The sequence below is a fragment of the Camelus bactrianus genome, chromosome 16 (assembly GCF_048773025.1).
Source record: "Camelus bactrianus isolate YW-2024 breed Bactrian camel chromosome 16, ASM4877302v1, whole genome shotgun sequence".
Taxonomy (NCBI): Eukaryota; Metazoa; Chordata; class Mammalia; order Artiodactyla; family Camelidae; genus Camelus; species Camelus bactrianus.
The window spans coordinates 30,972,909-30,999,154 of record NC_133554.1 but is presented as its reverse complement, the minus strand read 5'-3'; the positions used below and the strand labels follow the sequence as shown (position 1 = coordinate 30,999,154).

The 26,246-nt window shown below is 50.3% G+C and overlaps 2 protein-coding genes and 1 non-coding gene across 15 annotated transcripts in view; 2 read left to right on the top strand and 1 right to left on the bottom strand.

The window, feature by feature from the left end:
* The window catches only part of MED24 (mediator complex subunit 24), a 28,852-nt gene extending 7,357 nt beyond the window's left edge, over nt 1-21,495 (bottom strand). For 5 of the 12 annotated variants that reach the window (XR_012499483.1, XR_012499484.1, XR_012499485.1 and 2 more), the window contains exons 1-13: nt 14,291-14,891; nt 14,120-14,202; nt 6,313-6,351; nt 5,890-5,963; nt 5,293-5,525; nt 3,586-3,697; nt 3,303-3,453; nt 2,884-2,997; nt 2,343-2,390; nt 1,851-1,933; nt 1,478-1,564; nt 917-1,028; nt 283-425 (exon numbers count right to left, since the gene is read on the bottom strand). Coding sequence is in view for 9 of the 12 variants with exons in the window: in XM_074342887.1 (XP_074198988.1) it covers nt 283-425; nt 917-1,028; nt 1,478-1,564; nt 1,851-1,933; nt 2,343-2,390; nt 2,884-2,997; nt 3,303-3,453; nt 3,586-3,697; nt 5,293-5,525; nt 5,890-5,963; nt 6,313-6,351; nt 14,120-14,202; nt 14,291-14,420 (1,409 nt within the window). In the remaining 3 variants the exon portion in view is untranslated. The other 7 variants (XM_074342880.1, XM_074342883.1, XM_074342881.1 and 4 more) reach the window with 7 other exon arrangements.
* On the top strand, nt 11,992-12,095 carry LOC123618432 (U6 spliceosomal RNA). Its single transcript, XR_006726872.2, has one exon. It is a non-coding gene; the product is annotated as a U6 spliceosomal RNA (small nuclear RNA).
* Nucleotides 21,461-26,246, top strand: part of THRA (thyroid hormone receptor alpha) — a 23,214-nt gene continuing 18,428 nt past the window's right edge. The window contains exon 1 of one of the 2 annotated variants that reach the window (XM_074342888.1): nt 21,461-21,927. In XM_074342888.1, the coding sequence (XP_074198989.1) occupies nt 21,476-21,927 (452 nt within the window). In that variant the 5' untranslated portion in view covers nt 21,461-21,475. The remainder of the gene's footprint in view (nt 21,928-26,246) is intronic. The other variant, XM_074342890.1, reaches the window with a different exon arrangement.

The window sequence follows — 26,246 nt, the reverse complement described above, 5'->3', positions numbered from 1 at the left end:
AATTTGAGAGCCCCTTACTAGTAAGTGGGTCTGCACGCAATCCCTCCACGCCAACTGTTCAACACCTCATCACCTCACCAAACACCTCCACTTCATCCCCAGCTGAAGACAAAAGAGCACTTTTCATGTCCAGAGAACCGGCCCTTCCCCCGAGTCTCCAGTTGGGATGCTCTGCCTTGGCATCTCTGAGGAGACCCAGCCCCCAGTGCCTCACTCTTATTCTGCTACCTCCTCCTTCAGACCTGCCTCCCAGACTCTGGTCAGGGGCTCGGCCTTCCTTACTTAATGAATTTCCGGGCGAAGGACTTAAGCTTCCCAGTGGCGGCGGCCGCAGCCAGCAACAAGTCCAGGCTCTTCCCAGACAGCATGTGGCCCAGGACCCCCAGCAGCCCCTCCGGGGACTTAGAGTGGTCTGCATCCATTGTCTGGGGACAAGACAGGAAACCAAGTCTTGAAGAATACTGAAGACTTGAACACACAGATACTGCCGAGCCCCAGTTCCTCTCCACATGTCTCCAGTAAACGGGATACCACAACCTGCAATTTAATCTCTGTCTTTCTGACTCCCATCTGGAAATCCATTCCTAAAATTCCTTGCTCTCCGATCCATCCCTCTCAACCTAACTGGGACGACGGTGGTGGGGTCGGGGTGTGCAAGGTCTCTGCTGTGAGGTTCAGCATTATTTCTGCACGAGCAAGTGCAGCACCCAGCACAGCGCCTGCCTCACCAGCGACATTCAACAGATACTCGTTTCCAGTGGTGCTTCCCTCCCCTCCCTGTTTAGTCTACCTCCAAAGTAACCATGTGTACAAGCCAGAAGAGAGCTCTGTGGCCTCTGTTTATTTATCTGGAAGTAGAGGGGAAGCTGGAAAGAGGGAAGAGATGACCCTGGTGGGAGGGGAAACGCACACTCACTTTGAGGATGTTGGTGACTGTGGGCTCCGCACGGAGGATCAGCCCAGGGTTGGGCTGGATGTTGGCATTTTCATCTGATTTCAGCTGCGGTGCATGCTCCCGGTCTGCTTTGCTGTGGCCGGAACCAGTCGGTCAAGAGAAGGGAAGAGGAACAGAGATCAATTCCTGACACGCTTCCCAGTCCAGTCCCTGAAGCAGCGGCCCGGAGGAGGCTGGGAAGTGCCACTGGGGTCGGGCGAGGTTTACAAAAGCAGATCTAACAACGCAATTGCTTCAGTTTGTCACTTGTCTTTACATCTATTTTGAAAGTTCACTGAAGATGAAAGGAAGTTTTAGGATTTCTGCTTTGATCACAAAGGAGGGTGAGACTTAAAATGGAGCACCTAAGAGTGCAAGACCTGCTCTGCAGAAATCTCCTGTCCCTGGTAACTCTAGGCGTGGCCCCTGTCACCCGCAACCTGAACTCTAGACTGGAGGGGAGATGGCACCCAGCAGCCCGGTCTGGACCTGAGGCGGGGTGGTCAAAGGGCCCGTGGGCCAGCTCGAGGAACTCACACTTACCGCTTGGCCATTAGGTTGTTCATACTGGCTTCAGACAGAAGCCCCTGCTTGCTACATTCCTGGAGCAGGAAACTTGTACAGTCACAGCTGTGAGGGAAAAAGAGAATGGGAGGCTTGGGCATACAGCAGGGATTATTGAAGAGGGAGCAATGAGCCTGTCTTGCATCTTCCTTCCTTGAGGATGAAGAACTTTCTGAGTGCCCGAGGGAAGGCAGAGAGGACCGGGCACTCACAACCACGGGGCTGCTGCCTCCTGCCCCTGCCGAGGGGAGTGAACAAGGAGACAGTCTCCTGGGGCTTCTCTGGCACAAAGAGCAGAGGAAGAGCCCAGAACACCTTCCAGTAGAGTGAGGGTGAACAGGGGACTTCATACTTGCAGCGCTGGTCAGCCTTGTCCAGCAAGGGGGTGAGCTTCAGCAGGAACTCAAAAGCAGAATTGACATCCTCAGTAAAGTCCTGCAAAGAGCCAGAAACTGCATTCTGGCTTCCAGGTCCTCTGCTCCATGCACAGCCTGCGATGCAGGCTCATGAGGATGCCCTGCTGGGTTCAACAGCCTACAAGTCAGCCGTGCCCCGCTGGCTTCCAGCAACTGGACGGGAAGAGTACAGGGCACGACTGCTCCCTGTGTCCACCCCGGCCTGGTCTTCTCAGGCAACCTCGTCTCCAAGCAGCCTGGCTGCCTTGTCAGAAGACTGCATGCATGTGCGCAGAGGTACACACGTGCTCCCAGGCTGACTCCAGCACAAGAATGCACCAGTGCCCAGCAAGGGCCAAGGAACCCTCCCTGTGCCCTTGTTCCTTTGGGGCAGAAACAAGGATTCACCTGTTTCCATGTCCTCCCCCCATCTCATTTCTTTCACTCACCTTGTCCCCATGAGAGTATTTCTTCAACTTCACCAAAACCTGTGGAATCTAGAGGGTGAGGCAGGGTGGTGAGGGATAGGAAGCTCAATTTCTTCTCTCCTTCACCCAGAACTAAAGGCATCCCCTCCAGCCCGCTGCTCTGCACAGAGACAGGAACACTCCTACCCTGGAAGTAAAGACACTCTTAGAGCCAAATCAGAAAGCTGACGGCTAGCCAAGTGCCTGGTGCCCTCAGCCTGAGGGGCACAGGAACCCCTCACTTTCATGGCTCGACGAGGAAATGCCATAAGCCAAAGTGGGCTCCCACAGCTGCCCTGCGCCACGCTGGCTGATGCCAAGACATGGCGGAAGCCTGCCAAGTGGGCTGAACACAGCCCTGGGACTTTCAGAGAAAATCACAGAGGGGAACTTGTGCTGGGGGACCTGGCAAGCTGGGCACAAGGCCAGCAGGGAGAAACGTGGGGCAAAGGTCCAGGGTGTCTCTGCTCTTCCTAAGAACCATCCCCAGATGGGCTCTCCGCAGCTCCCCCGTCCCAGGTACCTTGAGGAAGGTGAAAGCTGTCCACTTGAGCTCTCCAGTACCCTCAGGAGACTCAATAAGACCCACGAAGCAAGCTTTCCAGATCTCCAGGACAAAAAGTGGGGTAGGGATATGCTGCAGGGAGAGCCATGGGTGAGTCCTGAGAGGGTGCCGTGCCCCTCCTGCCTCTGGGCCCCTGAGGATCGGGGGGTCAGAGGCCACACAGCACAGGCACCTCCCCCACTCCCATGTGAGAACCAGGGACGCCAGGTGACATGGCATTTCATCAGACAGATAGAACCGCGCAGGACTGGGATCCATGCTCCACCAGGAAGCGAGAGAAACCCTATCTCTCCCAAGAAAGACCAGAAGAATCCTCCCTCCTGCCCTCCGCATGGCCGGCCTGTCTTGGGGACAGAGAAGCAGCGCTGGCCTCCCACCTGCATGCGTTTCACCATCATCAGCTGTTCCACCAGCGGCTGTGTCTCGCCTGTCAGGTTCATGGTGCCCTCGAGCAGGACCACTGCATGGACGGTGGGGAAGCCAGTCTTGTGCAGCTGCTCCGAGTGCACGGACAGCATGGTGGGGATGCTGAGGGAAAACAGCCACAGGGGACAGTATGTGGGGAGCTGGAAGAGTCAGAGAGGAGGTGAGAGCAGAGGGGCCGGGGCCAGGGCCACACCTCCCCAGTCCCTTCACCGTGATCGCCCTGGGAATGGGTACCTCCTGATAAGTGTGCCACACTGCTCGGCCTGGCTCCGGAGCTGGGGGCTGCTGAGACCAGCCAGGATATCCCCAAGCTTCAAGAGGCAATGCTCAATGGCAGTCCAGGAAGCTGGCAGAGAAAAGGAAATGCAGAAAATGATGGGAAACAGAGGCATGGAAGACAGTGGCCCCAACTCCTCGACTTTGGCACCCCCTGGGCCCACAAAACCACGCAGGGAGGCTTCCCCTGAGGATGGCATGAAGGCTGGGGGCCTGAGGGCAGCATGCACTGTTTCCAGAAGAGGGGTGCACACCATTGATGGAGCCCCTAGAAGCTATTCCCAGAGGATGGACCTCTAGGGATTGCACGCAGCTGACTTAGAGACTAGGTCCGGCATAACACAGGCAGGGACAGAGGGAGGCAGAGGGGGTGTGGAGTCCAGTGGAACAGAGGGGTGGCCACAAATCATTTCAAGAATGGGCCAGCCTTGCAAGTGGCCACCACTCTCCAGCCCAGTCAAGCTGGAGTCCTAAACAGCCTTCCATGTCGCCTGCTCCATGTCACTTTGCTCTCGCTGCTCCCCCTTCTGAAATGCCCCTCCTACTCACCTCACCCTCACTCTCTCACTAGCCCTCAAGTCTCTGTTCAAGCCCCAGCTCCTTCAACAACTTACCCACCCACTGCTCTCTGACTCCTCAACGCCTATACTCGCGGTCTACACCGCACAATTTGGCCCTTAATTATAAGTAACTTATCTTGATTACGCTTCCAGAGGGTCAGATGATTAATAATGCCACCACCTAGCCCATTAACCTCCATGTAGTGTAGGGGAAAAAAACAAGAAGACCTGAGATCCGATAAAATTAAGTTCAATATTCACTCGCTTTTCAGCCAACAAACACTTGTCAAGGGCTCAACATACGTACAGCCCATTTTTACATAGTGATCATCTTTCTGGCTTTTTCACAGGCCATAAACCCTATTCTGAGAAGTAATAAACATACTAATCCTATATCAAGTTCTCCAGCCAGGTCCTGAAAACCCAGGTGGAACCCACTCCAGTATCCTTGTGACTGGAGAACAAGAGATCCTTAGGTGGTCCCAAGCCTCATCAGCAAGACTGTGGCCTTCGGGTCCCATGTCCAGAACTGCCAGTCTTCCCTCCCACCAGGTGGTCTGTCTGATCCTGGGCTCTGGAGGGGTCTGAAATTCAACACCTGCACTTGAGTTAAGAGGTGTACGGCGCCACAGGCCTGCGTTTAGAGGGATGTTTTAGGCCACACTCAAACACAAGAGTCATTTGCTTTCAAAAGATGAGTCACATGGAGACCAACACAAGAATGGATGGTGTGCTTGTCTTGTCCTCCCGTTTTTTCCGTGTCTATTACGTACTAGTCTTGCTCCCCACTAGCGTGTCTGCTTGTGGAGGGTAGGGACCTGCCACATGCTCCTTCGGTAGCCCCCCGCCCCCCCACCCCCAGCACCTGGCACAGTGCTGGGCATACAACAATGCTCAGTAAATACCTGTTGGTTGATTGGCTCGGGTGCCACCCTGCCCAAGTCCCTGGGATGTATGCAATGCTTATGGGGAGAAAAAAAAGGAAGTGGGATGATTTCAGATCCTCCTGGAAAGAAGTGGGATGGCATCCTGCCTCTCCCCTCTCAATTAAAGAACCAGCTACGGGCGCAGTGGCAGGTGGGGCTCAGGGAACCAGGGGACATACAGGCCTCCTCTAGTTTGGCGATGTGGAGCAGGGCCCGGTTCTTGGTACTGCTGAGGGTCTTCTCCAGGCGCTGCAGGCACATGGCAAGCTGCTTCTCGGCGGCCGCTGGAGTGCCGGCCTCCAGCCCGACTCGGAGCTGCTCGGCAGAGGCTGCGGTGCAGCGCAGCAGCCAGTGGAGGGCGCTGAGGAGGGCCCGGCAGAGCCCGATACACTCCTCCGCTTTGCCGTGACAGCTACCAAGAAAGGATGCAAAATCTGACTCTACTCCAAAGGCTGAAATTTGACCCACACCAACGTTCCCCAAAGGGCCTGGCACTCCCCTACTAGGGAAGAGAGTTGGGAAGCTAGCAAAGGCCTGGGGAAGATGGCCCTGTCGGCTCCCATTGGATAAGATTTCAAATGAGCTACTCCAGACAGAGAAGAGGCATTTTAGTCCTAAGGGAATAAGGAGAAAAGAATGGGGGTGAGTGGGTGCAGATGAGCAGGTGGGCAGAAGTGTGGGAGCCCGCAGAGCCGGTCTGAGTCTCTGTGCCAGGAGTTTCTCCTCTACGCTAAGATAGTGCTGGAAGGTTGTGAGCCCCTCACCCCTGCCATTACCTCAGTCGGTCACAAAACATGTCCATGATGTCCAGCAAAGCCTGGACACACAGGTCCCGGGAAAAGTCATCAAACTGTGGAAAGAACAGTGGTGATGCTATGGAACGTCCCAGTCACTCCCCAGTCTCACGCTTGCAGCACCTGGCACATTCGGGATTCCTGTTCATCTCTACTCTGACCTCAGGTTTCAGGCTCAGCATCCTTTCAACATTGGCAGTTGGCTCCCAATGGCCAGCCTCCACTTCCCAGGATCCCCCTCCTTCCCAAGGAAAGCAGCCATGCCAGCCAGAGGCAGGCTGTGCTGCCTGCCCAGCCTCAGAGGTCACGTGGTCAGAGCAGTCAGGGAGGTGGGGCCCCTCTGTCGCTACCATTCCTCTGCCCCCCCGGCCCCCCCACTGAGCTCATGTGTGGCTGTGGTCATACCTTACTGATAGCTGTGAGGACAGAGGAGTAGGACACCATCTGGAAAGAAAGAAGAAAGATAAAATTCAGACAACTAGTGTGCCACAGTTGAGAGGCACAAACACTGACACTTAAAGTGGCTGCAACTCTCCTAAAATCTCACCCCTTCGAGAGGCCATCCTCAAACACTGAAGAGAGGCAGTAACATCAGGCATTGTGCCCATTCCTGCTTCAATCACACTCACTATGATTGAAGGCATCGGCATAAACCCACTGAGAAGATGATTTGGGGGTATCCAAAGGGGACAAGTTTCACGTTCACATGCCACCAGACAGAACAAGGTTAGACTGCTGGTGGGCAGAAGAACGGACCAGGGTGAGATCCTCTTACTCTACTCCTAAAACTCCTATCAAGAGTGATTGTATTTGGACAAGAACTGGAGATACACAAACTTTCCCTGCAATGAACACGTAGCACCTACACTTGTAATAGGTAGTGAATTTCATCACACATACTCATTCTCTATAAGACTCCTCCAGGGCACCACCCAAAGCTGAAATCCTTTCTCGGTGCTCCCAGTAAATGCCTTAGACCTATCATTGCACAGTGGGTACCTGCTGCCCCACCAAACTAGGAGCTCCTTGAGGACAAGGATGCTTTCACTCAGTGACCACCATGAACCTGTTAATAACGTCTGGAGAATAGATAAGTAAAAACACACCCTTAGACCAACATTTCCCAAAGTAGCTTCCAAAGCTGTGCTGTCCAAGAGGGATGCCACTGGCCACATCTGGCTGTTTAAACTGAAGTTAAATGAAATTAAAAATTCAGTTCCTTAGTCGAACTAGCCACATCTCAGGTACTCAACAGCCACATGTGGCTAGTGGCTACTGTACTGGACAGTGCAGATAACAGAACATTTCTATCATCATAGAAAGTTCTATTGGGTGATGTTGTTCCAAAGATTCCTCAAGACGTTAAGAAATTTTACACATGCACACACATATACAGAGCTTCTGGGTGATACGAATTTGAGAGACCCTGAAATAAACATATACAAAGAGCTTTCTTTAAAGGGTTCTTTTAGTAAAGAGCTTTCCTTACTGTAAGACTTCCCTAAACCATAATAATATTTTTGTATACAATGAGAATCTCTAGGATAACTGGCGATGAAGCAAACAATACTTTTCCAAATTATGTGGCCGAGGAATTTCATTTAAGCAGTATTTGCAAAAGACATTTCAGGAAATGCTATCTGAACAGTGAGCTCCCTGAGAACAGAAATAGTGTTAAGTTTATGTTTCCCTAGAACCTAGCCCCAGGCTGACCACACAGTAGGTCCTCAGTAAGTTTTTATTGCTTTAGATTGATGAATTCTAGTAACTAGCATCCTGAAAAACTTTTACCTTAAAGCAAATTTCTATGAGTAAAACCTATTCATCACTAAGATTGGAGATGTGGTTCAAAAGAAATAATTAGTCATGAATGAAATCAAACCCTCCAGAGAGCTTTTAAGTTGCCATATTTTAAAAAATAATAATTATAGCATGCTGATCAAATGTGAATACCACAGAACATAGTTACAGGTGTGTACTCAAAATTAGTGGCAAAATGTATCAAAATAAAAAGCAGAATATAATGATAAAAACCGTCAGGATAATCACCTGCCTCATAGGTTGTCTTCACTAGAGGAATAGAAATTTCCAAAGATGTAAGAAGAAAGCTAAGTCACCCTCAGTGACTCAGTACGGTGAATTTTACATGCATAGCAATGCCTTCCATGTAGTTTCTCCAATACATGAACAGACGGCTCTCTGTTCAGACATTTTTTACTGGACTTGGATAAAGAGGAGCAAAACACACAGAGGACTTAAATACACCGTTAGCGTTTAGTGCCACTCTCAGCGGGGCATACTGTGAAGCCATAGCTGGTGTCTGACAGTGATCAGAAAGTTGGGAGCCTGCCTGGGCAGGATGACCATAACGTTCCAGGCGAGTGTTTGTTTATTTATAACCCATGTCCCCATAGCAAGAGTTTGGCAGCGAACTGAGCCCTGTTGGATACCAACCTGAAGGGGGAGCTGGATGTCCCCACTAGAAACTCACCCCAAACTACCAGAAGAAAAACACCCAGTTCTGTAGGTTCTGAGAGATGCCGGGAGTTACTGTGAATTTATGGGCTCCAAAGTCAGAATTCTGCTCAGCCCGTCTTTGCTAATGGTATCAATAAAGCCCTGCTACTCTGGAGACCTAAAAATACTTTCCACATGGTGAACTGCTTTTCACAGCAGGATTTAACCTATCCCAGTCCTAATATATCCATCAACATAGAAGCTCTAAGCCACCATCAGCCCCCGAGGCTGGAGACAGTCTAAGCGGCCTGGTGCACACCTGGCCAGCCCAGAGTGACCTTGCAGCTGCCTTCTAATCCCCTCTCTCCTCATATTCAACGCCCTCAACTCCTGCTAAGTGCCGTCTACGTGCACAGCACTGGACCAAAGAGCCTCTTGACTCTGACGGAAGAATAAATTACTAATCTTGCATAGCATTTTGCAAGTCACGAAGGTCTTTCCTATTTTTCTTTCTCTCACCGGTACTTTAGGCTCTTCCTCCCTCTTGCCTTTCTCATCAATTTACACATCTCAAAGTTCTTCTATTTTTAAAAAAAATTGGGGGGGTAATTAGGTTTATCTTTTTTATTTATCTTTTTTTTTTTAATGGAGGCACTGGGGATTGAACTCAGGACCTCGTGCATGCTAAGCATGCGCTCTACCACTTGAGCTACCCTTTCCCTCCTCAAGGGTCTTCTATTTTTAAAAGAACCCCCCGCAGACTCTCTATTTCCAATTAACCACCATGCTCTCACCACAGACATGAGTGCTCAACACGCACTGTCTCTACCTCCTGGCCTTCCATTCGCAACACGACCCACTCCAATCACTTCTGTCCTCACCACCGCGAAAATCTCTCATTAGGCTCATCAACAAAGTTGTTAAACCCCACGGCTACTCCTCGGTTCTCATCTCGCTGCCCTCTCAGTGGCATCTAACAGCAGGAAACAGCTCCTCATCCTTCAAGTCCTCTCCTCCCTGGGCTTTTCTTGGGATCACACTCTCTTGGTTTCCTTCTCTCCTCACCAGTCCCTTCTCTTCAGACTCCTCTGAGGAATTCTTTTCCTCTGGGTGTTCCCCAAGTGTGACTGGTTCCTCAGAAATACGGCTTGGGTCACCTCTTGGCTCCCGCGCCACACTCTCTCTGGGCAATCTCCTCTATGCCTGGAGCTTCAAATACCATCTGTGGCTGACAGCTCCTAAACCCTAGCTCCAGTCTCCTCTCTCCTTCCGAGTTCCAGACATATTATGTGTTCAACTGGCTACTGAGGGTCTTCTCTTTGTCAGTCCCCCAGGTACCTTCAGTGAATCAAGGCCAGAAGCAAACACCACCCCTCATCTGCACTCCAACCCTAACAGCAGTCCTGCTCCAATCCCACTGTCTCCTTCCCATCCCATCAGCCCTCCAGGGGTCCAAACCAGAAACCCAGACTTCAGCCTTGATTTCTTCCTCTCTCTCACACCCCTCCTCCAGTTAACCACCAAATCCTCTCAATGCCACTTCCTAAATTGTTCTTGGACTCATCTTTTTTTTCCTGCTGCCACTTCTCAAGTTTCTGCTAGTATCATCTCTTACCTGAATCACTGTAACAGACCGAAATCAGGGCTTGAAAAACTACAGCTAAAAAATTAAATCTGCCTCATTGCCTTTTTTTTCTTCCCCCTACACTTCTTTTTTTAATGGAGGTACTGGGGACTGAACCCAGGACCTTGTGCACGTTAAGCATGTGTTCCACCGCTAAGCTATACTCACCCCGCCTCGTTACCTTTATTGTAAATAAAGTTGTATCAGGACACAGCCATGTCGGTTTATTCACATATTGCCTATATGTGCTTTATTGCCTAAATGTGCTTGTGAGTTAAAATGACAGAATGGTGGTGACTGAGAACATACAGCCTGCTAAGCTGAAAGTATTTACTATCTGGTCCTTTACAGAAAAAATATCCTAGACTAAACTGTCTCCCTGCCTTCTGCCTTACCTCCCTCCCACTCATTCTTCAAACTACAACCAGAGTGATCCTTCTAAAATCAAACCACAAATTCCTCAAATCCCCAAAGTCAAGGAAACCCCAATCAAAATGCAACAGGATATTTTAAGGAACTTAAGTTGATTCTAAAATCTGTCTGGAAAAGAAAATGCCTGAAAACAGCCAAGAAATTTTTGAAAAATAAAACAACTAAGGGAAGACTTGAGTAATAAGATATCAAACGTACTATAGAGATAGAGTCATGAAAAGGGTAAAGTACTGGCACAAAAAAGATAAATATGTCAATGAAATACTAGATTGTCAAGAAATAGACCATTGTCTGTTAAGAGAATGTAAGATATGACCATTAAATGGCCTATTCAATAAAGCCATTGTCCATCTATTCAGAAAAATAGATAAATTTGGATCCTTTCCTTACACCAGAAAATTCTAAATGGATTAAACAAAGTGAAGTGTTGGCAGAAATTAAAGAATATATTTTGATCCTGGAGCAGGGAAGCCCTTATGCAAGACAAAAGCCATACAGGAAAAAAAAAAACAGTTAAATCTGACAACAAATACATTAAAAAATATTCTGCATGCTAAGCAAATTAAACCACAAAGTTAAAACAGTGATAGAAAAAAATTTAAAACATAAATAACAGATAATAATTACAAGATAGACTATATTAAAAGACACTTAAAAATTGTAAGATTCTTCTTAGGGTGATGAAAATATTCTAAATTGATTGTGGTGATGGTAACACAAGTCTAAATATACTAAAAACCAGTGACTCACACACTTTAAGTGGGTAAACTGTATGTTATGTGATTTATGTCTCAAGAAAGCTGTTACTAAAAAAAAAATAAAGACAATAAACTAATGTTAGAAAAAACGGGCAAATGATACACATAAGTAATTCACAGAATATATACAGAGAGCCAATAAACGTGAAAAAATATGCTCAACATCACAATCGTGGAAATACATCTTATAACATGATGTACTTTTTTGCCTCTCTAGGAAAAAAATCTTAAAAGATTCTATCCAACACTGGCAAAGGTGTGGGGAAATACTGGCAAGGACTATGGAGTGGGTGTAAAGTGATACAATCCTTTTTTGAGGGCAACATGCGGGATCCACTATGATTTAACATGTGTGTACTCTTCAAACCAGCAATTTCTAGCTATCTATCCTAGGGAAATAGTCCGAGATATGCAGAGAGGTAAGTATAAGGATGTTCAGTGAATCATTGATGATTAACAGTAAAAAATGCAAAACAACCTAAATTACTGAACATATGGAGCATTATACAGCAGTTAAAAAGAGCAAGGGTGATAAGGGTATATATAGCTCAGTGGTAGAGCACATGCTTAGCATGCACAAGGTCCTGGATTAAATCCCCAGCACCTCTGTTAATAAATAAATAAAACAAACCTAATTTCCTCTCCCCACCAAAAAAGAAAAAAAAATTTAAATTAAAAAATAAAAAAAGATTAAGGAAGATGAGCTTATTCTAACATGGAAAGCAGACACGAGGCCACGAGGCCAAGAGGAAAAAAAAGGCATAAGAACTACATGCCAGCTGAGGAATACTACTTGGCAATTTAAAAAAAGGAGTGCACGCTTCGGCAGCACATATACTAAAATTGGAATGATACAGAGATTAGCATGGCCCCTGAGCAAGGATGACATACAAATTCGTGAAGCGGTGATTTTTCTGAATCACCATGCTGAACACCAGAGACTAACACAACATTGTAAATTGACTATACCTCAATGAAAAAAAATAAGTAAAAAATATTTTTAAAAGAATGAACTACTGACATATACAACAAAGAGCTCAACAACATTTCTGTTTAACAAAAGAAGACAGAGCATTAAGTGTTTATACTATTGAGTCCATTTCTATGAAATTCAAATATAGACAATGTTAATCTATGGTGCAGATAGAAACATTTAGCAGTTATAGGAAGATGTACTAGAAGAGGGTACAAGGGAACCTTCTGGGAGAACGAAAATGTTCTGTATCTTATTTTGGATGTTAATGCCGTGGGTATAGACAATTACTAAAACTCAATGAATTAATCTTACGATCTATGCATTTTATTGCCATGTTAAATACATATAAATCCTATCACACTACTCCTCCACTTAAAGCCCTTTAAATGATTACTCATTACCCCAGGATAAAGTCCACACTCCTTAGCAACACCAACAGGTCATTTATGACCTAATCTCTATCTCTCGCTCTAAACCAATCTCCTCCTTGAAGTACTGGCCCAGCAGTTATCAAAAGATGGTCCAGGGGCCCCTGGGGGATCTATGAGGTCAAAACTATTTTTAAAATACTACAAGATGGTATTTGCCTTTTTCACTCTTACTTTCTTACAAGTGTACAACAGAAAGTCCCAGAGGCTCCATGACATATGACATTATATAACTAAATATGTCAACAATTGGAATATCTGTATAAATAAGTAATGGATATTTTCCAAATGACCGATTCATGATATTATAAAATCATGCAGGGGTAAAAGATCCATTCAAACTGCAAGAGAGAAATCAATGGATTTTAATGTAACAGTATTAAAAATTCACTGATGTGATTTTTACAACATCTGCTGAATCTTAGCATAATTATCAAAGAAAAATATCCACATTTATCTGAAAGGCTTTAAAAATACTCCTCCCTTTCAAACTAAGTATCTGATGTGCAAGACTAGATTCTCTTTTATTTTGAGGGGGGTAATGAGGGTTTTGTTTATTTGTTTTGGTGGAGGTACTGGGGATTGCTTGTATGTGCATGCTAGGCGTGCACTCTAACCCCGAGCTATACCCTCCCCCCAGATTCTCTTTATATACATCAGCTGAAACAGCCTACCTACCGCAACAACTGAATGCAGAAGCAGATAGGAGAATTCAGCTGTATTCTATCAAGCCAAACATCAAAGAGATTTGCAAAAATGTAAAACAATGCCACTATCTTCACCAATTTTCTGTTGTTTTAAAAAAAATGGTTATTTTTCACTAAAATGTCATTTATATTAATATAAAATGGGTATTTTTTTGTTACTTTTAAGTACAAAAATTCTTTTTAATTTCTAAAATGGTGATATGAAAAGATATAATACGTATTAACAAAAACTCTGTAGGAGTCTCAATTTTTAAGGGTATAAAAGGTGCTAAGACCAAAACTGCTGCTCCAGCCATACCACACTATTTTCAGTTCCTAAAATTCATGTGATGTTTGTCTCCCAGCCTCTGCATGTGCTTTTCTCTCTGCTTTGTACACTCTCATCAATCTGCCTGGACAACTCCCACTCAACACTCATGTCTTGGTTTAAACATCACTTTCTCCCTGGTTGCTCATGCTGGATTAGGTGCCCCTCCCATGTACTCCCATAGTACTCTGTTCTAGCCTATATCATAATCCCATCCTGCAATTGACTGTTTATTTATATGCCTGCATTACCGACTAAATTCCTTGTGTGCTGGGATCAGGCCTTGTTCACAGGTAAATCCCCAGAGCCTATGGCACTGTCTGGCACATACAAGCATCTGTGAATATTTATTGGTAGAATAAGTTAATGTAATATTAATCATAACCAATGAAGTACTGTTATTTTCACCAGAAGACTAAGGCTCAGAGAAATGATGTGTTCAAATTCACCTAGAAAGTCTGAGCTGTACTCCAAGTCTTTTACCTTCAAACCCTCACTCTCTGGAACAGGTGGAACAGTTTACCTGGGAACTAATGGCATACTTCAGGTAGGACAGGATGAGAGGATTGGGGGAAGGTCCAATCATGGCCTGCTCCAGTAGTGCTTCTGTAAGGGGAATAACAAAGTAAGACTCAGTGGTTATAGCTTCTCTGGGTTTAGCCCTCCCATCCTTCCTTCCTACTTCACTTGACACCTGCTAGGTTGAGAATGTCCCAGGTGGCTCCTTTGGGAAAGAATTTCTTCATGTTGATTGCCCATTGGTAGTCACTCCATCGCTCCTTCCAAGCCTGCAAAATGGCTTGCTTCAGGTTCACCACCTTCATGATTTCACTCAGGAGGCCAGGCCGGTGGCGGTCAGCTGTGAGGCGGGAGAAATCGAGCTAGAGAAGGGGTGAAGAGATTCTGAGGAAAAGAACGGGGCGTGGGGGGAGGGGGGCAGCGAACAGAATAAAATGGAATGGAGAAGATACAGGAAGATTTAAGGGAGGCAGAACTAGAAAGGGAAAAAAAGGGAAAGGGGCAAAGTAGGGATCCTGTTAGGTTCTCCCCTCCTAAATCATCCTTCTTGAAACTGGAGCACTAAGGTGTCAAAGGGACTTTAATACAGAGATAAATGGGCAGCAAGGGGTTAAGCTGGTTCCGGTTCCCTAACTCTGCCCTTAGCTCTCGCTGCGTCCCTCAGCCGCTACCACCCAAATCCAGATTCCGCCCCCCCCCCTCGCCCCCATTTCCTCTACCTTCCCCAACCCTGAAATTTCCTATTTCCTTTTCATCCACCACCTCCCCAAATTTAAGCCTACCGGACAACCTAGTCCTAGATCCTAGGCATCACCATTTTGGCACTTATTAAAGAGCTGATTTTCTATTGGCTGGGAGTAACCACTATTAACCCAATCGGGATGCAGCAAGAGCCCGGTCACGCCACGATGTCTTCTGGGAATTGTAGTTCCTTGGACTCCGCGAGCGAGCAAGCTAGGGGACGAAGCTAGTCAGCCTGCATTGTTACTCTCCTTTAGAGGACAGGTAGGAGCTGAAGCATCGCAGCGACTCAGGGGACTTAGAGGGAAAGTTTCTTGAAAGGCTTCTCGCAATCAGGCTTCGTTCAATGACGTCACTGTCGACCGAGCATTTAAATCACATCCCGACATCCTTTCATTATCCGCTAGTTAATAGGCACGCCAAGGGTGTGGCGTTCGTTCAGCAATAGGCTTTCTCTTTCTGGTCTTTTTTTATTCCCTCCTCCTAAATCCCTAAGTCTAGCAGGGCTCTTCTCATTTCCACACCTGTATTCCAGAAGCGACATTGAGGTTCTGTCACTTGCACACACATCACCCACTACTTCACCCCCAAATCTGGCAGTCCTCCCAGTATTAAGCAATAAGGAGGAAACTGAGGTTTAGGTTATCAAAACTAAGGAAAATTTGAGAAACTGTCATAGTCAAAAGGGCCCAAGGAGACATGATGACTAAATGTGACTTGGTATCCTGGATGTGATCCTGGAACAGAAGAAGAACATTAGATGAAAACTCAGCAGACATTAGTTAATAATGTATCAATAATGGTTCATTAATTGTAACAAATGTACCATACTAATGTAAGTTCCTAATAAAAGGGAAAACTGGGCGTGGGGTACAGGTACTCTATCTTCAAATTTTTTCCCATAAATCTAAAAATATTATTTTCTTAAGTTTATTAAAAACAATGGAATGTCTCGCTTATCCTAGTGTTTTGGGTATTAGACTTTTTCCACCCCCAGTGAGAAGCCCAAAAGCAAATGCTACCCACCTGGCTCCAACATATGAGCCTCCCTATAAACAGCCCTCATCCCTGTCCTGTTTGTGGACAGGTCGTCCCTAACATTTATGACCCAAACAACATGGGAGCCCCCCAGCCACCCCTATTTTCAGCTCCCCATCCCATACCATGAGAAGCCTCATATTCCCAACCAGGAGTTCAAGCTCCATCTGTATTTCCCAACAACCATTCTTTGGTCACCCTTTCAGTGGCAAAATCAGTCCTCAGAGGGACATATCTGGAAGACCAGTCCACTCAGACTCTGGAATCAAACCTGAGGCCCTCAGGGCAGAGAATGACAGGATTCTGGGTATCTGGAGCAGAGTCTAAATCGGGAGACAGGAACTCATGTTCTGAAGGAGAGAGTGCAGCTGGAGGAGAGCCAGATCACACCCCTCTAAGGTCTATGGCTTTCCTCCCTCCCCATACGCCCACCCACAATCCCCTCCATTCTGCTCCCTTTAGTGCCTGCCCAAGTGACACTGCTGGGGAATGTTTATACAAAACAGCTGCCAAATATGTGTAGCCAAAGCTTCCAAAGCAGGAGGGAGGGAGAACCCAGACTCCTCACACTTAACCTCCAAACACCCCCTCCCCTCCCCCCACACACACACTTGAGACGGCCACAGACCCTGTTTCCCTGCAATCTCTCACATAGCTGGCTTCCCTTCTTCTCCCAGGCGCCTCACTCCACCATTGCCTGCTTCCTTCCTCTCATCCCTTTCCTGTTACTGCAGGTTAGGACCCCCTACCTTGACCCATCCCTGGATCCTGCAGCTCCTTTCCCACCCCTCACAGCCCAAACTGTCCTCTGTCAACTTTGTGACCGATGGCTCCTGACTTAGTGGGTACTAGATCCAATCTACATGGGAGTGGGGAATATCTGGGCCTTAAAGATAGTGGTATTCTGAACTTAAACCATCCCCCTCTGGCAGGAAACCTGGCAGATCTCGGGGCGGGGTGGGGGTGCCTCCTCCCCACTTTACATTGGCAGGGAGGTGGCTTCTGTAGTGAGCCCATCTGCCTTCCCTGTCCCCGACCTCTCACCAGCACCTTCCCTGTAGGCTTGTCAAGGTTTCCCTAAGAACTGGACTCCTAAGGGAGTAAAGGAACTCCCTTAGTTCTGGGCAAGGGCTATTTCCAATTTCTCTACTTTGTCCTGACTCCCTGGTCTGTAGATATCAGAGGCAGCCATACCATCTTTCTCTCCATATCAGCATCACTTCCTAGGACCCACAAGCTCTCTGGCTTGCCCACTACAAGGACGGGACTCCATGATAATCTTCCAGTGGATGAAAGAAGAGATGTCAACATCCCCTTTGGGTGTAGAAGGAAACCCTTTCCCCAACACAACCCCTCTAAAACATCCCTCTTACTGTCTCCACTTTCCTGGGATGTCTGTTTCTTCTCCCTCAGCACTGAGAGAGGCTGAGCTCCCGATTCTGCTCTCTGAACCCCAAGTCCAAGCTCTTCATTGTGTTGGTTGGTCTGGCTGGGGAAGGAGCCTGGCTGGAGAAGAGGGGCAGGGAGAAGCCAGCCAGGCAGAGCGACATGGCAGCTCTGGAACAGTGGCAGAAAAGGAGATAAGTCTAGGTGGGGACTCGAGGTAGGGTAAGAGGCTGTGGGGAACTGGGTTTTGGGTACCCAAGAAGATGGAGCCATTCCTTACCTAGGCTGGAAAGAAGTATAAGGAAAAGTGGCGAGAGTCTAGACCCAGGGATACTGAAATAGTTGGGAAACGTACAAGACACAACGGGTTTCCTCTTCCCTTCACTCTATAGGGAAACTGAGTCGTTCCCCTCCCCTAACTGGAATATTTTCCTTTGGAAGCTTGCCTGCCCCCCCCCCCACCATGGGGAGTTAATTGGCAGCAGGTGGATGGGGAAAGAAAAAGAGTCATTCCCACATACTCATACACAGCTGGCTCCAAACCAGTTTCCTCCCCCAACTAGTCCCACACCAAAATCCCTTTCTCTCTTTCTGGGGAAGAAGAGGATGGGGAAGAAGGCTACAAGGTGGCTCCCCACTCAGGGATCACTCCTGGATCCCCCCACTTCTGTCTCTGTCTTCCTGCTGCCCCCAGGAAAGGTCCAGAAAGAGACCAGCAAGGACAGTGAAAGGCAGAATTTGAACCAATCCTAGAGAGGCTGGTTTCCTCTCTAACACCCTGAAAGATGCCTTCCCTCTCCACACCCTCCAGCATGGAAGCAAAGACAGTACTGTGACTCTGAGGCATGGACAGGGGCAGGGAGGGAGGTCAGCTATCCCCGCTCTGGGTCCTGAGAGCCACTCTGTACTCCTGGCCTCCACACCAGCCTGTCCCATCCTCTCCTTCAACTGGAGGGGGAGGATGTAGTATGGTAGGTAAACCTCCCCTCTGCTCTCCTGGCAAAGCAGGATGAAGGGGTTCTATGTAGGAGTGAAACCAGAAGCTGGGAAAGTTCAGGGGATCCAATACTTGGTGTGTATTAAATGCTCAAAAAAAAAAAAAGTGTCAAATGAATAAAAGTAAGAGAAACCCTGGCAGACAACCTGGAGAAGGTGTCAGTTTCTTTTTCCATTTCTTGCCTCAGCTACCAAAAGCAAGGCTCAGCTAGGCCTGAGTCCCTTCCCTGGCTCCCTTTTTTTGTGACCCACAACCAGGGCATCTGATGGGATAAAACTGACTGATGGGGGGGTATATTAAGGGGCGACTTTCCTCTTGGCACGGCAATTGTTTGCTAATTTCCCAGCCTCTCATCTCTGCCAGACACTTGATTCCGAAGTCCCCATAAACTGCACCCTCCCCTTTCTTTCCTCTATTTTCAGCATCTTTTTTCTTGATTAAAGATCACTCAGGGGGAGAAATACCTGGGTTTTAATTTCTCTTAGTGGCACCTCAGTTTCCTCTGTTTTCCAGAGTCTTTCTAGAACTCCCCAATAAGTGAGGCTGTGTCTGCAGAGACAAAGGGTGACTGCTGGACACCTCATCACTTGCTGACATCACCCAGAGCCCAGGAGGTCAAGACAAGATGGGGAGGGGAATTACTGAGGCCCAGACCACTGAGCTAGCTTGAGGGCAGGCTGACAGAGGGCTTGTCTCCTGTTCCCTCAAACTGCTTGGGGCTTCTTGGCAGGGCTGGAGAAGGCTGTGTGGGGTCTTGGCTTCCAGGCTTTGGGGGAAGCTCTTCAGAAAGATATCTAGATCCCCTAGTTTCTAAAGGTAGGACCCTTGAGAAATCTTGGGGTGCTTCCTAGCAACGGTCTGGGAGGGCGGGATGGAGGAAGGAAGAGAGGGAGGGGCCTGGGCATAGCTGATCCGATGGGAGCCCAGAGAACAGGCTGTTCCTGCTGCCTCCTTGGCAACCAGAATCGAAGAGGGAGGGGGCCGTCAGACATATCCCCTTGGAGGGTCTCCATCCATCTTCACTCATGCCCCACCTTCCTGCTCTCCCCTTGGCCTCAGCACTGAAGCAGTGAGGGGGTGAGGGGGTGGAAGGAGTAGCCCTGGTAGGGGTGTCATGGCAAGAAGGGAACAGGAGCTGAGGATGAGATGACTCTGAAGGGAGCTAGAAGCTTCTAGAAATGGAGGTAGGCAGGGTGAGTAGGTTGGAAAGGGGAGTGATGCAGCACAGGGCCAGGGGCTGTAAGCCCAGGCCTGGGCTAGATCCTGGATCTGGCGAGATACCTGCTTTGGAGGCAGTGTGCCCTTCCCTTTGCCCTTGCCCAGGTCTGTTACCAGTCCCTACTGGGAGCCAAGGAAAGGGAAAGAGGTAAGATGAATGGTGAACTTTCATCTTTGAGTTCAAGATGCCTGGTCTGGCCCTCAAGGGGGAGAAAGGTGGATAGAAAGCATCTCATTTTCTGTGGCTCTGGGTCGGGATTTCAAAGAGTTCCCCTTTCCCAATATTTTTAAGGCCTTCCATCTAAGAGATGTGGTGGGGAAGCCAGAATGGAGGGGAAGCAAAAACCACAGCACTTTCCCCATCCCCCTCTGGACTTGTCACCCTGCCCTAATCCAGATTACTGCTAGACCTCTCCATTGTCTCCTGCTTCTGTAGTTCTGGCTGATCGATGCCCAGGATAAATGGAGCTCATCTCATAAATGCATCTTATGCATTGAGATTATCTCCCAAGTCCTTGGGCAGCCCAGTCCCAAGGGACTGCTTCCATACATGCACCCTGAACACTGCACACCATAGCCCTGCTCCCCAGGGTTTCAGCCAAGCCCGATCCCTGAGGAGGTGGCACTGACTAGCAGTTACCCTCTGTGCACCTCCCACTGCATGCTGCCCTGACCCTGCGAGATCAGCCTCCTGCCCCACACTGCAGCTGTTGCCTGTCCACCATGAGCCCAGGCTGAACGCACAGGTTCACTTACTGCATGCTAACCCTGCAGACTGCAGCCCCAATTTCCCACTGCAAGCTCCTTCATCTTCTGAAAACCCCTCATCACCACCACTCTGCTCTGCATCCCATGGGTTTCATCCCAACTGCCTTTCTCATCCCTGTGATTCCAGGGGGTCCCAGGAGAGGCGCCCTCCTCTCTCCCATGCATTGCAAAGCCCAGTACCCCTGTGAAAGAAGTGGCTCCAAGAGAGCTGAGGATGCAGGTGGCTGAGACGAAGTTGAGTGAGGGCAGTCCAACTCAGAACCCCCCTACACGCGCGCGCGCACACACACACACACACACACACACACACACACCCTCTTTCCAAGAGCAGACTGCGGAGACAGGGCCCCGCCCTGGGAGCCGTGGGAAGGCTGTGGCCCCCGCTGGTAAAACTGGGCTAATGACAGCAGGGGAACAGGCAGGGCCAGGGGGGGTGCTGGGGTAATTAGAGCTCTGCCTGGCGCTGGGAGATCCCGAGATGAAAGAGGCTCGGGCGTCACTGGGTTGGTTTTATTCCATGAATGCAGGTGTGTGTGCGTGAGGGGTGGGACTGGCATGACAGACACCTCTCCTTTGGGGAAGGGGATCCAGTTTTACACAGCCCACCCTCCCCCTTAGATTGGCCCTGTACATTTGGATTTGGGTGGGGGCAAACGAGGGAAGAAAAATCACCTCTGTGAAGCAAAATCACCTCTGTGAAGCTGAGAGTTGAAGGGGTTGGCAAGCTTTGCCCCCTCCCCAGCTCAGCAAGCGGACCAGATTGTTGAGAAATGACTGGTGACAGTGAATAGAAAAAAGCCTGTATTGGAGGAGGGTGACATTTTAAAGAGGAGGCAGTGGATCAGGTAATGATGTTAGAAATGAGAGTGCAAGGGAGGTCGTGGGGAAGCAAACCTCCAAAAGGATTAAAAACAGGATGACTGAAGTGAAAAGGACCTCAGGAGTCACCTGTACAATCCTCAAATTTTAAGGTTGAGGAAGCTGCCACCTAAAGCGGTGGTGATTTGCTCAAGGTCACACAGTGAGTTACTGGCAGAGAAGGGACCCGAACTCAGAAACAAATTAGAAATCTCCTGGGGTTTGGTATTTAGACTTTCTCCTCGACTTCTAAGGTGCAGGCGGCTTGTCGATACTCCTTTCTCCATTTTCCCCCCCGCCCCGTGCAACCCTCCAAACCTCCGATTCTTCCAGCAAGCGAAGAGTATTTTTTAAATGACATCCCTTCCAAAATGTGTCACCAAGTACCACTCCTGCCGGAGACGCCTGGAGCGGGGCGGGCGAGTGCGGGCGGGGCGGGAGCAGAGGCGGCCGAGGGGCGGCCGGGCGGCTGGCGGGGGTCCCGGGGCGCGGCGTGGGGCGGGGGGCGGGAGCCGGCGGCGACGAGGCGGCCTGCAGGGAGCAGCCGCGAGCCGGCCGGGCGCGCCGAGCTCGAGCCCCAGCCAGAGCGGGGCGGGGGAGGGAGGAGCCAAGAGCGGCCGCCGCCTCTGCCGGAGGAGCCGCGGGGCCGCCACACTCGCCCCCCGCCCCCCCGCGCTCACTCGCACTCACACCCGGGCGCAGGAGGCGGGCGGCCCGGGCCCCACCGGCCCCCCATGGACGCCCCCGGCACGGGGCGCTGAGACCCCCGCGTCGCTGCCCAGCCCGGTCCAGCGCGCCACGCCGAGGTAAGGGGGAGGGAGCGAGGGGGTATTAATATGCAAATACAACGCGATTGATTATGCAAAGCCGCGGGGCTCTCTGGCCAGCTCCCAGGCGGGCTGGGGGCGCCCGGGGGGTACCCGCCGCCAGCCTCAGCCTTCCCAGGTGCCCCGGTGACCCTGTCACTGGCCGGGAGCTTGCAACTTGCGCCCTGGGGAAGGGAGGTGTTGCTGGGAGGTTGGTGGGCCCCGGGGTTCTCAGGCGGAGATGGCGTCCGGGCCTCCCCCTCGGGGGCCCGCCCGGCCTCTGTCCGGCCCGTCCGCTGCGCATTCCCGGGCCCGGCCCCGCTGCCGGCCGCCGGAGCTCCCCCGCCCGCCGCGCCGCGGTTTGTTTACGGTGCTCCCGAGGCCTGCCCCCCCAGCCCCCACCCTAGCCTCCCAAGCCGAGGCCGAGGGGTCTTTGCAAAGCTGCCTCCAGCTGCGGAGGGCGGGATGAGTGGGGTGGGGGGGGTGGGCTTGCACGGGCCCCGGGAGAAGGAAGTCCCCCCGCCTTCACCCGCCTCCCCAATTGAACATGGCTCTCTGGTTGCAACACTTCTAATTGCAAAAACGAGGCTGGGGGTGGGGGTATGTATGTGTGCTGGGAGCGGGGAGAGTGTATCTGAGGGTCCCTAGATGATTAGAGTTGCAAGCTAGGGTGGCTGGGGAAGAGGGAGGAATAGATCTGTTTTGTGTGTGCCATCCGTTGTTTCTCTTCCCTTGCAACGTGTCTCTGGTGCCCCTTCTCTGCCTGCCCCCCTCCCTTGTCCAGCGCGAAGGAAAAACCTGGGGGTGGGGGATGAGAGGGGCAATGGAAAGAGCCACGCATTTCCAGGGGTGGAGGTCGCAGAAGGAAAACCAGTGGGATGGGAGCCCACCCCTCAATGCTGGCTCTGGCCCCAGGAGGGGGAAGGGATGAAGGGGGCTGTCGTCCAAGATGAGGGGGGAAGCAAATGTGACATGCAGACGCAGAGCTATGCCCACACAGACAGCCACATGCACACCCAGGGACACCCAGGCAGACTCAAGGACAGGAGCTGCTGGACACACCCACATGGGGACAAGGGAAGAGGCACGCTGCCGCTGCACAGGGGAGCTTGGAGGGGTGGGACACACCCACGGAAGACCAAGCGCGGGAAGACCGACCCAAGCGCATACCCACGCACAGGGTCACAGGGAGATGCTGTCACACACAGGGGCAAGGAGGAGTCGCTGTCACCCACACAGAAGTCACTATCGCATGCATGCATGAACACAGAGCAATTGCACACAGCCACACATTACAAAAGACCCTATCACTCACAGGCACACATGTGCTCTCATGAGCGCAGTCACACAGGCATCATCGCCCTGCCGTGACAGTCACCGTCACTCAGTCAAACACAGTTACACATCAACACATGTATACACAAATTAGCAACAAGTATTTTTCTGGACTCTTACTGTGGATCTCTGAGGTTCTGTATACAACAAAACCCCTGTTCCCAGGACAATTCAATTTGTCTGGGTGAAAAGACTTTCCTACATAATGGTGTATGGCATGCATTCAGGATAACATTCTCCATCTCTTTCGCCTTTCACCCCACCCCATTAGATGGTGAGCTCCTTGAGGCCTGGGAGAATCTCTGGAAGAGCTCTGGATCCCACCCAGAGCCTAGCACAGGAAGTGCTCTGTAAATACTTGTTAATTGATTGACTGTAGGAACTCTGGACACAGGTGCACTCATTTGCACACATTCCCAGGGACTCAGGTGCAGAGGCATTCACAAGACTCAGGTCCACGCAGTCACAGTCTACGACCTCAGGTGCACATTCTGTAGTTATGTAGTCAGGCACACCCCAAGATATACATGTAGTCATAGACTTTTTTCCGGTTTTTTTTTTTTTTGAGGGAAAGAGAAATTAGAGCAAAGAGAGTAGATAAGGGGGTTCTAGAGGGCCAAGTCATTAGCCTGAAGCAGTGCCCAGTGACTTCCGGCAGCTGGGATTATCCTGGCTGCTGGGGGGATGGGGGTTTTGGGGAGACCTGGCTCCTAAGGAGCAGCCCCATTCCCCACCCCAAAAGCCAAGGGAATCTAGTTGCCCCTGCTGGGGTCATTTGTCTAAGAAGTTCCTGGTGATGTTCACTCGCCAGCTCACTGCTGCCTCCCATTGTGAGTCTGGCCCCTGTTCCCACCTCTGCCCTCCTGTCTAAACTTGGAAGCCTCCCTTAGGGGGCCGTATGCTGGTGAGTGTCTGGGTGAGTGATGTGTATTTTTGACTTGGAATTTCTCTCCAATGCTGTCTCTCTGTTGCCCTGTCTTGCTGCGTCTATTCTCCCTCCCCTTGTTTCTCTGCCAATCTGGAACTCCCTCTCACCCTGTCCCTACCCCTGTCGACCCCAGTTCTGGTCTCTTGTTCCTGCCACAGCCTCCTTTCTCTGAGCTGGGAACTGGCAGTGATGGTCTTCATTCTTTTCCAGTTAATACTCAAGCCCCGCCCCTCAGCCCCGCCTGCCCTGCCTGTGGGGTCAGGGAGAGGTTGGGGTAGGGGGCGGGGGGCTCAGCTGGCTGCTCAGGACATCCTGCACTTCCTCAGTGCTGCAGCTGCGGCCCTCCAGTTTGGGGGGCTGGGGATGGGGGGGAAGGGAAGGGGGACAGCTACTGCCCACGCTGACCTCTCAGGGTTGGCCTGCTCAGGCAGGAGACACCAGCTGCGGGGAAGCCCTGGGTGTGCAGACTACAGCGAGCTTGCTCCCATACAGGCCAGGGTGGAGGCTCCCGCCACACTGACCCTCTGTAAAACAATCGCCCCTGTGGGCAGTGGCGGGAGTTGGCAGCATCCAGCTAAGTTGGGTCCGTGGCAGGACTCACAATGGCCTTTCTCCATACCCCTGGCAGCTGAGACCCTCCTCAGAGATGCCCAACAGCTGTGTCCGCTTTGCCCAGCCCAAGCCTGGTTCTGAGGGCACAGCTGCCCAGACCTTGTGTGAAGCTGAGGGAGGCCCTCTCCCCTCAGTACAGATTCTAGCCCGGAGTGGCAGAATGGGCAACTCTTCCAGAGAGGGAATTTGAACAGGGGACACTGGGGCAGGAGGCCCAGAGCCCGGGGGCACCTACCATTTCTAGCCATGCTCCCCTCTAGCTGTGGCCTCTATGGTGGACAAGGAGGCACGGGTCGGGATTCTAACCATAGAGAATCCATGGCTGCTACAGAAAGGGAAACTGAGGCTTGGTCACAGGGACCAGCATTTCATAGCCCGATGAAAGCACAAGGTATTGTTCCTCTAGCAGGTAATATGCTATAATGGTTAAAAGCAGGGATTTTTTTGTTTGCTTTTTGAGGGTTTTTTTTTTTTTTTTTTTTTTGCCAGACAGCCTGGGTTTGAACCCCAGCTCTGCCACTTGCTGGTTGTATAATCCTGGGCAAGCGATTTAACTTCTCCCTTGCCTTATCTGTGAATTGAGAAGGGTAATACCTACCTCATTCAGCTTTTTGACAGTTAGAAGAGTCAGAATATATAAAATGCCTGAAAAGGTGCCTGGTGCATAGCCAGCATGTATGTCTTAGCTGTAACAATGAGGAAGTCTGGGGGTCTGGGGTCCCCTGGATTTCTTGGAGAAGCTTGGTGGAGAACTGGATCTCTAGATGTCACAAGAATGGGACAGTGGTGAGGGCGGGAGGTGGTAGGGACAGTGGGTTTCTATTCTCCAGCCTCCTCAGCCTCCGTGTCGCCTCTCTCTCCCCCATGAGTTTTTGCAGCCTGGAGCCCCTCTGCCTCGCCCTCCTCTGACCCTCACCTTTTAGCTGCTTCTTAAAAGGAACCCTTGGCATCTCAGCCTGGGACACACCTCCCCAGTTGGAAGCAAACGTGCATGAATGTTTGGGCATCACTGCGTCTCTGTTAGGAATCTGAGCACCTTGAGTAGGGGAGAGAAATAACAAGGAAGGCAGGCTTGTCTCCACAACCCCCCTCCCTTCTTAGGTGTAGAGTGTGGCAGCCTTCCTGTCTCCTGGGGACCCAGCATCTCAGCTGCCTACCATCCATCTATCAACCAGGACCCATCCCTGACTCACAGATTCTTCACCCCTGCATGGAGGGGGCATGAGTGTGGAGGATGGTGGCACTGAATAAGGAGGGTGTTGGACATGGCCCCTGGAGATCCAGGGTCTGTTGTCCTGGGTTGCCTCTTTCCCTCTATGTCTGGTGATATGACTCCTCTCTCCCCCAAATCCCTTTTATGCAGCTCCCCTCTTCAAGATACAGCAAGGACAATGGTGGGGATGCTCTGTGGTCAGCCACTGGGGAGCTTCTGGAGTGGGGGACT